This window comes from Saimiri boliviensis, chromosome 15, assembly GCF_048565385.1.
Source record: "Saimiri boliviensis isolate mSaiBol1 chromosome 15, mSaiBol1.pri, whole genome shotgun sequence".
Lineage (NCBI taxonomy): Eukaryota > Metazoa > Chordata > Mammalia > Primates > Cebidae > Saimiri > Saimiri boliviensis.
Window position 1 is genome coordinate 72,388,416 of NC_133463.1, and position 17,538 is coordinate 72,405,953.

Here is a 17,538-nt window from a genome sequence, read left to right on the forward strand (position 1 = left end):
TCTCTGGACAGATCCCTCTATGTCTAACAACATGTGGCTATGAGACTAAAGTCTTGGAAGACAGAATCTGTTGGTGTGAAGCCAGTTCACTTCAGAGGTAGACCATTGTCCTTGATCCTGTTGGCACTTTGCTCAGCCTAATTGTATTTGAAGATCGGAGGGAAGGCTCAAGTGGGTCAAATATCTAGAGAAGAAAACCCAATTAAACTAGGTAGCAGATTAGGGAATTTTATCCCTAGTTACATTTTACAAAGCAAGTGAATTGTTTCCTTATGACTAGCCTTGATTAGTGACCACTAAAAAATGTATGTTTGAATTTCACAAGTCGTATGTTTCCAAGACAAGAGCCCAAACTAATCAAGACAATCCTTGGAAAAGCACTTGATAGGGGCATACGCCACAACTTAAACAATGAGGCTTTGAAATTGAACACAATACACAGAAGGAAAATTAATAAATTGTTTAATTTTGTCTTCCCTGTACATCAGTCATTCAATCTCAATCTAGAGCATACATACCCTTGTGTGATGCATATTCTTCTAAATGTGCCATTAGAAATGCATCATTTTTTCATCAACTGCTGATATCATTTGTGTTTAGAAAGCATCCGGTTACCATGCTAAAGGAAAGTGAAGAGGCAGCCCAGATGCTTGCTAAGCCAGCGTTCAAGGTACCCTGCCCACGCATCTTGACATTGCTGCCCTTAACTTAAACAGCTTGGCCTGGCTGCGCTGCTTAGGCTGCCAAGAAAGTAATCCAGGACTCTTGAGGGTTTTTCGTGCGGGAGTGTCATTTGCAAGTTTGATTTGGAATGGGCTCTTGACAAAGGTGGTTCCATCCTGTGTTCCTGTTACCCTGGCTTGGCTCAATGCAAGAGGGCTACCAGCAGTTTCTGGAAGTCCCCGGAGGTGTCCGAGTGAACCATGTCAGAGAGAGACTTCTGATACTTCTCTTGGAACTTTGCTTTGATCCCCTGAAGGTCCACCTGTAGAAAAATAACAGCAATGGGGACAAGAACGTTTATGGTGTGTTCACAAACAGTGGATATTGTTCTATACACATTAGACTCATTTGCTCATTCATGCCTGAAAACAGCCCCTTGAGATAGTGCTATAATTATTTGCATTTTGTGATCAGGGAATGGAAGGCAGAGGTCAATTCCCCAAAGGTTGCAGAGATGTCCACGTGTGTGTGTGCATGTGTATTCCACTAAAACTTTTGAATTTCACACGGTTTCTATATGTTACAAAATATTATTTTTCTGTTGAGTTTCAACAGTTATTTGGAAACGAATCACCCCAACTAGCAAGACTGTACACAACCTGGCAGTGTGCCTGACTTGACCCCTGGTATAAAGTAAGAAAATTGTCAACACAGAGATGTGAAATTAAGCAATAAAGCGGTTTTCCACTCATACCCTAGTTGGCAAGGAAATTAGTACCAGTCAACACAATTCAAATCACTATCAACTTGCAGGATTTATTCTGAATCTAGTTCATTCAAAGCTTGAAAAACTTAGGTGCTGGAAGTGATGATAGGACTCAGGAGAGAAATGTATTCAAAGATTGCTCCGCCAAAAGACTCTTACAGCCTAGCAAAGGAGATGAGGCTTGTACCAGAAAAGATGTAATTCCAGGTAGAACATAATGGGATTCATAAAAGCAGCAGAGAACTCTTTTTAAACAGTAGTCTTCCTGCCTTTTCTTTTCTCTTCTCTTGTCTTTTCTCTTTTTCTTTTCTTTTCTTCTTTTCTGGCTTAGACCCTACCTTCTACTCCAGACCCAAAGAGCGTGGCTCAGGGATCTGATTCTTTCTTCTTCTGCTTCAGTTACAGGGCTGAGCTGACAGAGTGAGAGAAATGATCAGGACAGGAGAATGTACGGGAGTGAGGGAGGGTTTGCAGTGGATGCTGAGCAGGCAGCAGAGACTGCAGGAGGCAGGTGGTGTCTGTCTCTCCCCCAGCCTGTGTGTCCCCCTGCCCCACTGCTTGGCTCCTTGTCTCGTGCTGGGGGAGGGGCAGAAGGCAGGGGGTGGGTGGGGATGCGGTACACCAGGTCTCTGTTCTAGTGCCATGTGGCTTTAGATTAGGAAATCTGGCCAAACTACTCTATCTAGCTGGACCCGAAGCCTTCTGAGGGAACTGCCAACATGTTAGATGGCCTAGGACATGTGGTTAATTCTGAGCTGGGACGGAGGTTCTTGGAATAAAACACTCCGTGGTCGGAGTGATCATGAAACCCTCACAAGCCCTTTGGATGGATGCAATCTCTCTGGGAGTCTTTTGCAATCCTGGGTTTTCATTGTGTTCAACCTGCCCCTTTTGAGACCTTCAAAATCCCTCATCTCTCAGTGACTTTGGCTGGAGGTTGAGTTCCTAAGAAACAGAGGGACAGACAAGACAGAAGACCTGAAGGGAAAGGGAGGGAGAGGGGTTTGCAGTAATGGGAGAGAGAGGCAGAGGCATGGCAGGAGCAGAGCAGAGAGACCAGCAAAGGGGAAGGGGGTAGAGAGAGAGATGTGGCCTTCAATAGAAAAAGACAAGTCCTGGAGGAGGAGAAGGGAGGAAGGAGAAATTCCAGGAATAGAAGTAAAAATGCAAGAACCGTCTTGTTGCAAAGTTATATTTAAAAACAGTGTCAGATGTTAAGTATTACTTGTTAAGAAGCCATGGCTGAGAATTTGCCTTGGTCTCCCTCCCCCTTCACCTCCTCCTTCATTTAACAACATTTTTTTTTTTTGAGGGAAGATGTCTGTGGTTTTCAAGTGCTTACTTCCACTTCATTCCTTAAGGCTTCTCCTGCTGCTGATGAAATGCTGCTTCCCTTTATTTTGTACCTCCTCTGTCTGTGGCCCCATATCCCAAAGTGACTTTTTTTTTTTTTGAGACCAAGTCTTGCTCTGTTACCCAGACTGGAGTGCAGTGGCGCCGTCTCAGCTCACTGCAACCTCTGCCTTCTGGGTTCAAACAATTCTCATGCCTCAGCCTCCTGAGTAGCTGGGGCTACAGATGAGTGCCATCATGCCAAGCTAATTTTTGTAATTTTAGTAGCAACGGGGTTTCCCCCTGTTGGCCAGGCTGGTCTTGAACTCCTGACCTCAGGTGATCCACCCACCTTGGCCTCTCAAAGTGCTGGGATTACAGGAGTGAGCCACTGCACCCGGCCAGCTGTGATCCTGATGGCTGCTCCCAAGCTGTTGGCTCCTCCTCTCCTTTCTCTTTCTTATACACACACATTCTCCGAGGGCAAACACAAATTGGTTCTTAGGGGGTGAAAAAACCCTTAATATTTTTATGTATAAAGCACTGATATCCATATGGTATATAAACAGATTTATAGTCTTATCTCTGGCGTTAAAATTTCTTGGGTGGAAGGGATGGTAATGAGGAAACACATGTGTCTAAAAAGGCTCCTGAGAGGAGCAACAGTTTTTAAAAAGAGAGAACCATTGCTTTATGCTGATGTGTTTGCTGCTGCAGTGTGACCGTTAAGGAAAGGCCTAGCTCAGGAACTTGGAAATCTTTCTCTTATTGTTCCTGCTGCTGGCTGATCTCTTTCAAGTGTCTTTGTTTTGTCTTCCTTAACGTGGAGCAGTGTGTAGCTGCAGCCCCACAGAAATGCTCTACAAGGTCGCCTCTGCTTCCCTCCATGAGCTCTCCGGGGCCACAGAGGAAAAAAAAGAAGCAACGATCATTACTGTATTTTTATAAAAAGAAACAGATTGAAGTGGAGCACAACGTCTTCTACAAATTCTGGGAAAGCAAGGGCTGTCTCTGTTTTACTTTTTCTGTAAATAAGCCCTTAATAGAAACTATTTGTTGATGACATCAGCGGTGGAAAAAACAGAAGTTGCAGCAGCCTCTTTGGAGTGGGAGTGTGTCTTACCTCGGCCCTGGTCACGATTATACGAATCAATGTCTCCTCATCTGTCCCCACACCCTTCATCGACTTGTATAGACGTTCAGCAAAATAGCCCTCGCAGTCCCGGGCACATCTCACTAAACGGGATAAAGGAGAAGAGAAGGTGAGGCTTTCAAGTTTTGTGGAATGACATGGGGAACCTCCCCGCCGAATGTCACCTGGCTCCCCTTCAAGCTGACTGAATGGTGAGGCAGATTTGAAAGGCACTGACTTGACGTTGTTGTGAAATGAGGTTCGGAAGATTCCCTGGTCAGAGCCCCTGGAATCTTCAAGCAGAGCTCCTCCCCTGTGCCCCGAAGACCCTCCAGAGGAGAGCTGTGGCATCCTTGGGCCTTCCGAGCCACATCCATGATTCTCGTTATTTCCCAGCAGAAATAACTTTCCCTATCTACGTGAAATCTCTGGTGCTGTTGTAGGGTTCTGAAGGGAAACAGATTGGCCAGCAACCGTCTGGAATAAAACATCATCTTGACCGTGTGTCCAGCTGGACAGCCGCCTGCTCTCCTGCTCAACAGCCTCCCCACCCTTTGTTTTTCCTCACTGGGTTTTTTTTTTTAGTGAGCCTCATCTCTGAACCTTTTCCAGGTTCCCCACGATCTTTTGGTTTGCAGTCCGGGATGTGGACTTGATGAAATGTTTGATCCTTTTTAAAGATCACTTTCCTACGATGCTGCTATTTGCTCTTTCCTGGCCTCCCCTTGCCTTCCAGCTTTGATCTATCCACAGCTTAATGAAGTGTGGTCTGTATTTATCAAGCAGGTGATCGGGTGCCTTTCTTTTCCTGGGAATAAATCATTCCTTTCCCTCCTCCCAGGCTCATATGGATCCATCTTGACTAACAGGTTAGAGAAAAAAAGATTTGCTCTTTAGGCTGTTAACATTTCTCTAGAACACTTGATGATGTTAGTGATGAACAGTAAGTGATTATTTCAGCATAAATGTGGAATGTGCAACCCGACTATGTCCCATAATGGGGCTGCTGTTGTCTAGGGGACCGCCTGTGTGACTGACACTTATAAGCAGGGGAGAGGACAGGTGAGGGAAGCAGAGTCTAGGTTGGGGGCCAGTCTCCTGCTCCAGGCCATGTGGCAGCTGCCACAGTTACAATGGGAAAGAAAATCGCACTGGAAAAGAAAAGATGTCTGGCCTCTTTCTGCTGAGGACAACCCAGAAGCAGCTGGATTGGTGGTTCAGGGGGAACTTGTTTGCTACTTTTGGGGAGTGGCATATTGAGACTCACTGTGGTCCGCAGACAATCTGAGCTAATGAGCGCCACAAAGTTTTCCCAAAAATCTTCTTCCATGTAGCACAACTTAATGTGGGGATCACTGTCTGCCTAAAGTCACTGTGTTCTGCTCCTGCATAGGGTTCTTCTTCTTTAACATTTTTTCTACCTGATATTTTGGGAAGAAAACTCTCAACATTTCTCCTGTCTGGAATCTATGCATGGGAACAACCTCTGTTGTTAGCAGCAGCAGGAATCCCTCAAAAGGCTGGGCAGGGATAGCCAGAGAAGATGTGGAATAAAACACCTTCTGGGCGCAGTGGCTCACACCTGTAATCCCAGCACTTTGGGAGGTGGAGGTGGGTGGATCAAGAGGTTGGGAAATTGGGACCATCCTGGCAAACACGGTGAAACCCCGTCTATACTAAAAATACAAAAAATTAGCGGGGCATGGTGGTGCGTGCCTATAGTCCCAGCTACTTGGGAGGCTGAGGCAGGAGAATGGCTTGAACCCAGGAGGCAGAGGTTATGGTGAGCCAAGATTGTGCCACTGCACTCCAGCCTGGTGTCAGAGTGAGACTCTCTCTTAAAAAAAAAATGTGGCTTCCTGGGCTCCCTTCCTGGAGGTTCTCAAAGGGAACTTGGAGTGGGGCCCAGGAACCTGCATTGTAACAGGTGATTCTGAGGCAGGGGGTCCCTGGACCTCACTTTGAGAAATGCTGCTCCAGACGCTGCATGTGGTGTGAGTCATTTGGCCTCAGCCCCCTGCTCCTAGATGTTAGTCATAAACTGGCATAGCTATAAGTTAGCTGGGAGAGGGGTGGGAGGTGTCTAGAAAGTAGTCATGAAGCCGTATTCTGTTGTGTGGCTAATTCTCAAGGTCTTTTCTAATCACTTTGGCTTTCACTAGCACTGGGGCACAACCCACTCTGAGAGTGTGTGGTCCCCAAACCCAGGGACTTGGCTTTTCCTTCATCCGTACCCACTTTGCCCTTCATTTTTTTATCTTTAACTTTAGCCTAATCTGTTGATTTTTTGAACCCACCAGATTATAATTCACCATAAGCTTTAAGCTCCCTGAAGAGCAAGAACTGGTCTTATATACCTCTTATCCCCACACCCAGTGCAAACTCTGGGCCCAGGCAGGTGTTGGGTAAATGTTAAATCGCTGAGTAGTTGTAATACCATCTCCTGACTGTACTCTGGTGTTTTTCTGATTCTCCGCACTGCAAGTACAGCATAGCAAGGACGTAGAGCCTTAGAACCAGGCCATGAGGAGATCCTATTATCTACCTGAGACTCTTCTTAATTATGTCTAGTGTTCCATTATTGGAATGATAAGCATGTGGGGGTTATTTATATCCTACTGCTCAAGGTCATCACCAGGGTCTAATTTTTCACATATGTCTGCAGTTCAAAAAATTGGCATCAATGGGTTAAGGCCTTAAGTACAGTTACTTGAACCAGGGCTCCTATATATACCCAGTGTGGGTCGTGAGCAACACCAGGGATTTTTAGGCCTCGGGATATCACAGCAGAGGTCTTGTTTATTGAATGCAAAATGAGGATGGATTAAAAAAAATCAATTGCTGACATTGTTCAAAAAAAAAAAAAAAAAAAAAAACCCAAAGAAACCAAACAAAAGAGTTTGGCAACTGGAGCACATTTTTTAACTTCCAGGGCCGCTTATTCGGTCCTTCCTCTTCTGAGGACAGGTCTCTCCATTGCTTCTGCCATTTGGGATGCTGCCCTGGATTCCTCAGCACAGGAGCATGGACAATGGACAATGCCTTCATTCCAGGGCTTGCAGAAAGCAAAAAAGGAGCCTGCCAGACATAGCTCCATGCCCATCTCTCTGCTATTTCCTGCCTTTGGGCAACACCTGGAGAGGAGGTCCTGGGGTTTGGTTGGCACAATCAAGATCTGATCTCCATCCCATCTCTTTCCAAACAGAATTCATTCTTTGAAAACATTGAAAGGAACCCAATGGAAAAGGAAACCTATGAGCCTTCGGGCTGCCTGAAACTGGATAATGGTCCCAGGTTGTTGACAGGTTCCCTCAGGGACCCATGGTCTTAGTGGGTGATATGGTGTGGCTGCGTCCCCACCCAAATCTCATCTTAAATTATAGCTCCCACAATTCTCACATTTTGTGGAAGGGATCCAGTGGGAGATAATTCAGTCATGGGGGTGATTTCCCCTCATACCGTTCTCGTGGTAGTGAGTAAGTCTCACGAGATCTGATTATTTTATAAGGGGTTTCCCCTTTCGCTTTGGTCTTATTCTGCCTTGTCTGCCATCATGTAAGATGTGCCTTCTGTCTTCTGCCACGATTGTGAGGTCTCCCTAGTCACATGGAACTGTGAGTCCATTAAACCTCTTTTTCTTTATAAATTACCCCATCTTGGGTATGTCTTTATCAGCAGCATGAAAACGGACTAATACAGCGGGACTGCAATGGATGCTGTGGTGTGCCGCTCAGATGCCCTGTTCAGGATTGAGGTAGTCATTCACAGCTGAGTCTCTCCCCAGGAATCTCCCTCCAAGGGAGAAGCTGGCTTGCCCAAAGTTGCACATGTTCCCCTGGTACAGCCAGTGTCCCATGACTGGTTGATGTGGGATGCAAAAGCCTGGGCCCCTTGCTCCACTTTGGACATCCCAGCGTCAGAGCTTCCCGTGGGACCAGCAAAGCCCCTGTTGCAACTACGTCACAGTCACTCTCCCTCTTGCTCAGTGCTGCTTAGATGTGTTGACACCCAAAACCTATTGCCTCAAATCTTCTGACACACAAACCTCTGTCTGCATCTGGTTCCAGGCAGCCCAACCTCAGACAAGAATTCTCCTAACTTTACTTTACCAAGAGTCAAATAGGCCTTCTGCAAATCTCCTGATGTTTCTTCTTCAATGGCTTCTTCTATGTCTTTGCCAATGAGCTGCAGAGAAAGCCAAAATCAGCTGTTATTCCAGGTTTGCCTTTGACCTTGGTACTCTTGGGGTTGCTCCTCTATAAAAAGCACTAAATGTTTCCAGATTTAGTCCTGTGGCTTCAGGGAACTCCTATCGCGTCTCTTGCCTTGTAGGATTGGGGTGTTTGCCACCCATTAGAGAGTGGGCTCTCATTGCTGAGGATTCAGTCTGGATATGATTCCTAATGGACTTGACTCTAGTCAGTGCCACTCCCTCAACCTCAATTTCCTCATCTGTAAAATCGGAGAGTGGAGAGACAATTAATATGTCATAATCATAGACATTTTTTACACTGATGTGTGGGTTAGTTCCAATGTCTTCTTCACCCTTTCCAGTTTCAGTTTCCCTGGAGGCTGTGGTTATGATCATCTGACCTGCACCTCCAACCTCTCCCTTACTTCGGAACCAGGGACTTAGCCCCAGTTTGGGTGAAATAAGTAGGGAGGATGAAGTTCATGATAACAACTTGATCTAAAGTTCCCGATAGGGTGGGTCTGCAAGGGCTGGAAGCTGGGGTGGGGGTGGGGGTTGCTGACCACATCAAAATGCCACTTGTCTTCACTCTGGGGTAATTCTAAATGATGCTATATTCACCACTGGCTCACATATCGTTCTACACAGCATTACACATTAGGTTTCTTTCTAAATATTTACAGAAGCTGAAGCTCAGAGTAAATTGTGACTATCCTTAATACAAATACGGCCTGGGCCAAGCTCAGGGCAGGCACATAAAGAGAAAGGAGAATGCTTTGCTGGGTTTGGGGAAATGCAATTAAGCACCAGAAATACTGAAACTTCTTTCTCAGAAAATATCTTTTGAGCATATGACACAATCGATTCTATAAATAATTGGGGTCTTTGAGTATGCACCAGTGGAGTTTATGTGGTTTATTTTGAAAATACAGGTAAACAAAATGTTCTTTGTGATGTAAGCACAATATATGTGTGGGGGGAGGACCCGTGTCCAGATTTAATGAAGCCCTGCTGCTCGATCTCCTAGTCATTGTTTGCATATCTGGAGGCCTTGGTGTGTGGCAATAGAAACAAGATTAGAAGATTGGGGGAACTGTCCCTTACTTAGCTGCCCCTAGTCTTTCTTGGTTTTGATGTGGGAGTCATTATTTTGGGAGGGACGGGTATCCCTTTCCCAGAAACAAGGTTCTTGTTCTGTAGACTGAGATCATACTGCAAGAGAACATTTTGTTCACACAGGTCTTGTTTACTTTAAAAAAATCCTCACATTAAACCATTTTCCATTTCTATTGTTAATACCAGGCTAGAACAGGGATTTTAAATTTTCTGTAGAATCTCAGCCGACAAAACAAATGAAAGCAGAAAGCACAGCTGTGGTGGGAGGCAGGAGGTGGGCTCGTTTCCCTAGCCTTTGGTATCAATACCATGTTTTTGCCCTCACAGGTTTTTTTCCTTGCACAACTCCAGGAGGCGCTATTCATATACTCCAACAAGAAGGTACATGTCTGTCTGCTTCCTGTACCACCTCATTCCTGGTAGCTGCTGAGGCACCTCCACGGGACGCAATCTGAAACAATGGTCTGGCCCAAGCTCTTGGGACTGTACTTTGCATACTTCTTACTTTAGTGTCTAGAACATGATTCTTAGGGGCTCTTTGTATAGGAGCAGATTTTCTGATCTCAGTAGCAAAACACATTATGAGATTAGATTCCAAACAAGTCTCTAAGACTCTATTTAGACAGGTAGCAATGCCTGTCGGGAGGTTATTAGAAGAGCAGGAGAGACATTTCTTTCCTTAAAATTGGTTGCCCCAAATGGACGGCACCTGACGACAGAATCCTATGCACTCTGGCTTTGACTATAGCAGTTAGAGGCTGAAGCCTCTGGCATGGGCTGAGGAACATGTACAGGGGAGGAACAAGGGGCGAGGCACGTGGTGGGGAGGCAGCAAAGTGGGCTACGAGTGTGCGTACCTACCGTTTATACTGAGCCCTGTTCGGGGACTTGACTTTGGCTTTATAACTGTATGAGTCTTTCATATTTGGTAACACTGGGGACTGTAATAATCTTGCATGATGCAGCAGTTTGGGAAACTCCGTTGTTTGGCCTGGGATGGCTGGGAGTGTCAGAAGTTAAGACTCAGGCTTAGAGCAAAATAAATGGCAAAACCCTGAGTTTTTGTGCCAAAAATTAAAATTCAACTCTAAGCCAGGACCACTCAGGCCACATAAGAAACTCCAGATGCTGATCTCAGACTAGCATCTCTGTGCTTTTGATCAGAAGCCATCAGAAAACTCATAGAACCAGGGTCTAAGAGCAGACTGAACTCTAAAAACATCAGCAATAAATACCAAGATGAATGATGCTTGAGCAAGGCTTTTGAAATGGATGAATAGATAGCATTTTAGAGCTAGTTTCATGTAATGAATCATGAAATCCACAGATTACCTTATTTTACTTTTAAGCTTCTGCTCTGATTTATGACATTGTTTGTTCATCCAGGGAGACTCCTGACAATTGCTAATGTTTATTGAATGCCTGTTGCCTGCCAGGTACTAAGTGCTTATTTCTGTTAATTCATTTAATCCTTATTAACCCTATGAAGTAGGTACTATTATCCCTTTTTTCCAGTTTGGGTAACTGAGGCACAGAACCCTTAATAACTTGCACAAGAACCATACAGCTATAGCCTAAAGTGGATTTCTTAAATTGTAATATACATTAGAATCACCTGGAGCACCTGCTCTAACACAGATAGTAAGACCCCAGCCCCATGGAATCTGATTCAACAGATCTGATGGGGACAGAGAATTCTCATAACAAATTTTCAAGTGATGCTGATGCTGCTGTTTCAGGATCAACTTGGAGATACTAGCCTGGAGAGTGTACTTTCAGGTGGTCAGTTCATACACACACACATGCATGTACCCAGAAACTTCATCTGTGGTCTCCATAGTGTGGAAAGAGGATCTCAGTCATAGAGAAGTCCTCCAGCTCAGAGGCTACACAGCTCCAGGAACAAGAGACCAGGGGAGTGCAGGTCAGCTGTCTTTGATCATGACTCTGGGCATGATTTGAAAGCAGTGGGCCCTAAAGGCTTATATACAGTCATGATAAAATTTCAGAGCTTTATTGTCTTTTTATCTGCTGGCAACATGTAGGAAATGCAACTTGGAGTGAGGAGCGGCCAGCTTTAGCTGAGGTAGGAGCTCAGGCCGGAGATTCTTGGAGTTCTCATCCACTCTCTGCTACCGACTTGCTGTGTGGTCCTGAGAAGTTCCAGATGGTTCCTCACTCAGCAGACTTTCCTTGTCCAGCAGTTGTGGGTCACAATAGCTATTCAGCCTATGTTGTAGTTATGGTGTTGTTGTGAAATTGAATGAAGCACATGACACAGAAGTGCTTTGAATAGGTAAAAGCACTACACATATAAAATAGGATGTCAAAAAAAAAAATCTGATATTCCACTCCAGGCTTTCTGCAATTAAAGACTGCTTTTCAGGGAAGGACTTAACTGCTAAGCGCCTTGAAATAACTAACTCACCTTGTGGGCTGAAATTTATCCTGGGATTAAAAAATAATTTATGTGCATCTTTTCAGGAGCCTGTCTTTGAGATACATCATATCTGTCTTGACTAAGGTAGGCACCGCAGCCAACTGTAAACTGGAGTAATAATAGCAAATATTTGTATGCTTGCTGTATGCCAACTACTGTTCTGAGTCTTTTTTTTTTTTTTCTTTAAGATGGAGTCTTGCTCTGTTGCCCAGGCTGGAGTGTGGTGGTGCCATCTCAGCTCACTGTAAACTCCCCCTCCTGGGTTCAAACAATTATCTGCTTCAGCCTCCCGAGTAGCTGGGATTACAGGTGCCCACCACCACAGCTGGTTAATTTTTATATTTTTAGTAGAAATGGGGCCAAGCTGGTCTTGAACTCCTGACCTCATGATCCCCCCTCCTTGGCCTCCCAAAGTGCTGGGATTACAGGTATGAGCCCCCACTCCTGGCTTGTTCTGAGTCTTCATCTTATTTAACCTTAAAATCAGTCTGAGGGTGTGAAGATGATGTTCATGGTCTCTGTTTTACAAAAGAGGATGGAGAGATTTGGTCACTTGCCAGTGGCAGACCCAGGATTTGCACCTGGGCTCTTGGACTCTAGAGCTTTGTCCCTGGATGGGACACTTGCTTCCCTGGCCTCTGTTGTGAAGCCAGTGTCCGGCCTGGGTACTGCATCTGGGTCTAGATGATTCTTTGGGGATTCTTTGTCCTGTGCACTGTAGGCTGTTCAGCAGCATCCCAGGCCTCTGTTCACTAGATGTCAGGGCCACCACCCCCAGCTGTGACAACTTCAAATCATCTTAGATATTATCAAATATTCCCGGGGTAGGAAAATCACCCCCAATTGAGAACCACTGTTGTAAAGGAACCCCAATTCTTTATTGCAGATCTTGGCTTCTTTGGGAAATAAGTTAAGGCACTTTCAGAGTGAACTCTTTGGCCCCAATACTTTATTACTTACAATCTGGTAGGCTTGAAAGGTGGCTCGTAACTGCTTGTAGCTCCTCTTGGCCAGGACTTCATTGAAGGCAAGCTCATCCGTGCCCCAGCGGCCTTCCCCTGCCTCAAGAGTCAAATTACAAACATTTTGAAAAAGGCTTTTGTGAAAAGACTGATTATACAGTGCTGTGACTAGGCCTCGCTTACAGGAAATTATAAACCAAGCACTGAATAGAAGTCAAACGGACTAAGCACTTTCAGCTTCTAACCTACAAATATATTTCGCATACTTATTTATATTGTTTATACCATTCTTTGCTCCAAAACGGATCTGACGTGGTCAACCCCAGAGTATAAGAATAGGAACCATTCATTTAGATTCGTGGAGACTCTATATGTGTTCTATAAAGATCTAAGCATATCTTTGTTTCTTAAAGGTCATACTTATTTCCCAAGTAACTCCTCTTTGAATGAAATAAACATTTGTTAAAAATAATGCTAATAAATTTAAAAAAAGAGTTTTCAGAGACGGGCATGTCTGCGTACATACATCGTACAGATCTTTGGCATCCTGGCCAGCTAGATCTTTGTCCACGTCACGTCCTTCATTGCGATTAGCCTAGAAAAATCGACACATTGTTATTAACTTGCATTCCTGCTTGACCACGGAAAACAGAAAGACAAAGTCCTGGAGAAAGAGGTGAGTTCTTTCTCAGCTCAGCTCAGCTCAGTTCAGCCTGGCAAGGAGGCGACACCTGCTCTTTGCTGCCATCTTTTGGGCTCAAGGGATAAACAGAGTAGCTTCTGTGGCAACACTTGGTTTTTCGCCTTTTATTTTGGAGAAACCTGTCCACTTACAAACCCCACTGACCTCTGAGCAGAGTGAGTGCGATCTCTGAGTTCCCTAGAGTGAGTCCGTCGGAAAGCAAGTCATCTTTGTTTCAAAACATCAGATTTCACCACTCAAGGTCCCCGTGCTAAAGAACCCTGAGAGTTGGTCATGGAAGTCTAACTTGAGCTCTCTGCGGTGGGCAGAATTCTAAGATGACCCAATGGCCCACATTCTTGCATAATCCCCTTCCCCTGAGTGTGGGTGAGAGCTATGAAGGTGAGGAGATGTCACTGCTGTGATTGTGTTATGTTCAATGGCAAAGGGGAATTTTGCAGATATAATTCAGGTCTCAAATCAGTTGAGTTTATCAAACAAGAGATTATCCTTGGTTGCCCTGACCCAATCGAGTGAACTCTTCTTAAAAGGTCAGAGATGGAAGAAGTCAAAAACGAGCTGCTGCTGGAGTGGAAGAAACCAAACAGCCATGTGGTGCTCTGCCTTGGGGGACCATGTGGCAGGAAGCTGCCAGCAGTCTCTAGGACATGATAGTAGCTTCTGGTCAACAGGAAGAAAATGGGGACATCAGGAACACAGCCGTAAGAAAATGAATTCTGCCCACAACTAATGAGCCTGGAGGAAGACTCCGAGCCTCAGATGAGATGGCAGCCCTGGCCAACACCTCGATTTCAGCCTGTTGAGACCCTGACCAAATGACTCAGTGAAACCAAGATATTACTCAGCTGGATCTCCAAGATATTACTTTGACTCCTGACCCATGGAAACTGTGAGATGATAGATCTAAATCGTTTTGAGGTGCTAAGTTTGTGGCAGTTGGTTATGCAGCAAGAGAAAACTTAAACACCTTTCCTGTTACAGCGGAAGTCTCTCTCTTTTGTTCTCTGCTGTCCATCTATCCCACTGGGAGAAACAAAACAGAGAAAACGCACAGAGCTCATAAAGATGTGTGTGTCCATGAGAATACAGATGTGTCTGTCTGGAGGTCCTGGTGGGGGTGCGTGTGTCCCAGCAGGGCCTGATTTCCTGGCTGAGTTTCTTGCAGGCCTAGGCTGCAGTGAATCCTGGGAGTAACTGCAGAGCTGTGTTGTGGGAGCGGCCCCGCTTGGGGTCAGATGGTCTGGTTCTTGCTTTGGGTTGTGTCTTACTGGCTGCATGAACCAGGGCAGGTTACCCACTCTCTCATGGCCAACATTTCCTCCTAGGCAAAATGAGAAAGTGATGCTTAATGAGCTGATTTGTTTACAAAAAGGAATTGTAAACTGCAAAAAATTGGGCAGATTGTTTTTATGGAAGAAATCCCATTTGGATATAATTTCACCAGAGCTGGGCCAATGGAGCATGGGTTGATGATCCTTAGATAACATTTTTAATGAAAGAAAGAAATGTTTATCTACCTTACCCTTTTCATCATGGTGCCACGTTGCCAAGGATTCTTTCCTAAGATGATAAAACAGGTGATATCTCTTTACTCTTACCTGTAGCAGGGACACCAGGATTTGTTTTAGGTTTCCACTTGTATCACCTTTGACATCTGATTCGAGGCTCCTGTCAAATACTTTGAAGGAAGCAAAAAAGGAGGGAAGAAAGCAGACGATTTAGTTTCCCAGAGGTATTTTGAAAGAAACATACTTTATCCAAAGCCAGGATGAAAGGTCACTTACGCCTTTGGTAGGCCTCTTTTATGGCGATGATTTCCTAGGGAAGGTAATTAAAAAAAAAATCAATACTCCAAGGAGGGATTAATCAATAAGAGACACCAAAACATACAGAGAGAAGAGGTGGGAGACTGTCTGGACACAGGGTGCCTTCATGACTTCCTCTTAAGACAATCATTCCTATGGGTCCAGGGCGCAGGCCTGGAGTGAGTCCCTGGGGTTGTGAAGGGCCCCTCTCTCTGCAAATATCTCAAACACACAAGTAACACATGCATACATTCTCCTTTGTTAAAAGTGAAATGTTTACAACTAGGCTAACCAACACCTGCTTTCACCACCTCCTCGCCTGGTCTCCCTCTCTCATCCCCATCCAGGTAACCCATGTTAGAAGTTCAGTGTGTATCAGAAAGATACACAGATTTTTTTGCATTTGTATACATATATATGTGCTATTAAAAACAGAATTGTATAGGTGTCGAGTGTTTAGCAGGTGGAATACTGTACCTATCATTCTTTGACTTAATTTTTCTCTCAATTATAACATCCTGGAGATCCAGCTGTGCTTGGACATGGATAGTCACCTAGAGTTTTTTTAAAGGGACACAAAATGTTCCATACTACAATAAGCTATGGTTTGCTTAGCCAGCCTCCTGTGGATGGAGGCTTAGGTCGTTTCCAAGTTTTCCAGTTTGCACTTGACTCAGCAGCATGTAAGAGCAGACTTCCTGCTGTCCCCCACCCCCCTGTCCCCACAAGCTGGTTAAAATGAAAGGGGTGGGGAACTGAGCCTTGCTGCTGCGCTCCTGGGTGGAGGGAGGGGCAGGCCAGATCCCCAGGAGGATCTGGCTTGTGCCTGTGCAGCTCCCTCCCCTTTCTCCTTCCAACCCATGACCAGGATCTGCCTGAACCTGGCACCTGCTCTCTGCGGGTTTTTCTTCTCATCCCATCAGATCTATTTGATTGAAAGATTGAAGTTCTTTAAGGTCCTGACTGGCTGAAGTCAGGACCTTAAAGAACTTGGATGAGGGAGAAAAAGCTATGGTCAAATAAGAAAAATATGCATGGGTATATTTTTTGAGATGGAGTCTCTCTCTGTTGCCCAGGCTGGAGTGTAGTGGTGTGACCTTGGCTCACTGCAACCTCTGCCTCCCAGGTTCAAGTGGTTCTCCTGCCTCAGCCTCCCAAGTAGCTGGGATTTCAGGTGCATGCCACTGCACCTGGCTAATTTTTGTATTTTTAGTAGAGACGAGGTTTCATCATGTTGGCCAGGCTGGTCTGAAACTCTGCCTGACCTCAAGTGATCTGCCTGCCTCGGCCTCCCAAACTGTTGAGATTATAGTGTGAGCCACTGCACCTGGCCTGAAAAATATTATTGAAATTAACCTTTACACAAAGGCGGGTGCTGACCACCCTGGCGTTGGCTGCCTCCCTGCTGGGACCTTGGTGCTTCAGTGGAGGATGGGTGCTGAGTGGGGGAAGCTGGTGTCACCTGACCTCGACTCACACGCCGGGGGGCCTGTGTTAACCCTCCTCCAAAGCACCATCCCAACCTGAGACTCCTTGAAATGGAGGATTTTTTATTATCTTGTGGGGAGAAAAGAAGTCCAGGGATGCCTGGAAAAGGTTTGCAGCTGTAGCCTGGACCCGAGCCACCCTTCGGGAAGCAGCTGAGCAGCGTGAGCAGGGCCAAGTGTCCAGGCCTTCTCCAGCCATTTTTGCATCAGGGCGCTATTTCCATTTAGCCTTCTGTCTGCTCCAACCTCTACTTCTACTTCCTGCTGAGAGGCCTCAAGTATGTTAGGCTCTTCTGGCATTTTCCTTGCTGGGCTGCCCCATTCCGCTGTCACGGGTGGGAGCTGAAGAAGGAGGGGTCTCTCCTGTGAATTATTCGTGGACCTTCTTGACCCTTGATGAATCCCTTGGTTCTCCTGGCTTCTGGATCCAGAGACAAATAGGCCTCCACTGGGGCCTCAACAGATGCTCTCTTCAGCCCCCGAAAGGGCGGCATATGCTCGAGGGACATGACTTTGTCTGATGACAGAAGGACACAACCCTTCAGGGTAGTACTAGAAGCCACTGGGGTATTCACTGGCATCCCCCAGCGCCATTCAGCTCTCTTCCTCATCATAGTCTTTTTTGTACCCTACACTAGGTGCCAGGTGACAGCCGTGGCCCAGGCAGCGACACAGACATGCTTGGGCTGCTTGTTGATTTTTCATGCCGTAAGAGCCACAAAGTCAGGCTGGGTAGGGGAAAGTAGAATTGTGCCTCCTGCATATAAAAGCATCAGTTTAGAAAAGCAGAAGCTCACTGGACACAGCTCTTCTGGAAAGATCTATTCTATCAAGGGGCAGCAACCCCAAGACTGACCTCTGGAGGACTGGAAGAGATGTCCTCCCACATGGACCAAGCACACACATTTCTGCCCAGACACCTGCTCACTCCATGGATAGA

The 17,538-nt window shown here is 45.6% G+C and overlaps 1 protein-coding gene across 2 annotated transcripts in view; it reads right to left on the reverse strand.

Moving 5' to 3' along the window:
- Window positions 1-459: 459 nt before the first annotated feature.
- Window positions 460-17,538, reverse strand: part of ANXA13 (annexin A13) — a 53,771-nt gene continuing 36,692 nt past the window's right edge. For both annotated transcript variants that reach the window (XM_003933732.3, XM_003933730.3), the window contains 7 exons: window positions 15,091-15,124; window positions 14,905-14,984; window positions 13,130-13,198; window positions 12,602-12,703; window positions 8,003-8,078; window positions 3,885-3,997; window positions 460-985 (listed from right to left, as the gene is read on the reverse strand). In XM_003933732.3, coding sequence (XP_003933781.2) covers window positions 866-985; window positions 3,885-3,997; window positions 8,003-8,078; window positions 12,602-12,703; window positions 13,130-13,198; window positions 14,905-14,984; window positions 15,091-15,124 — 594 coding nt within the window. In that variant the 3' untranslated portion in view covers window positions 460-865. The remainder of the gene's footprint in view (window positions 986-3,884; window positions 3,998-8,002; window positions 8,079-12,601; window positions 12,704-13,129; window positions 13,199-14,904; window positions 14,985-15,090; window positions 15,125-17,538) is intronic.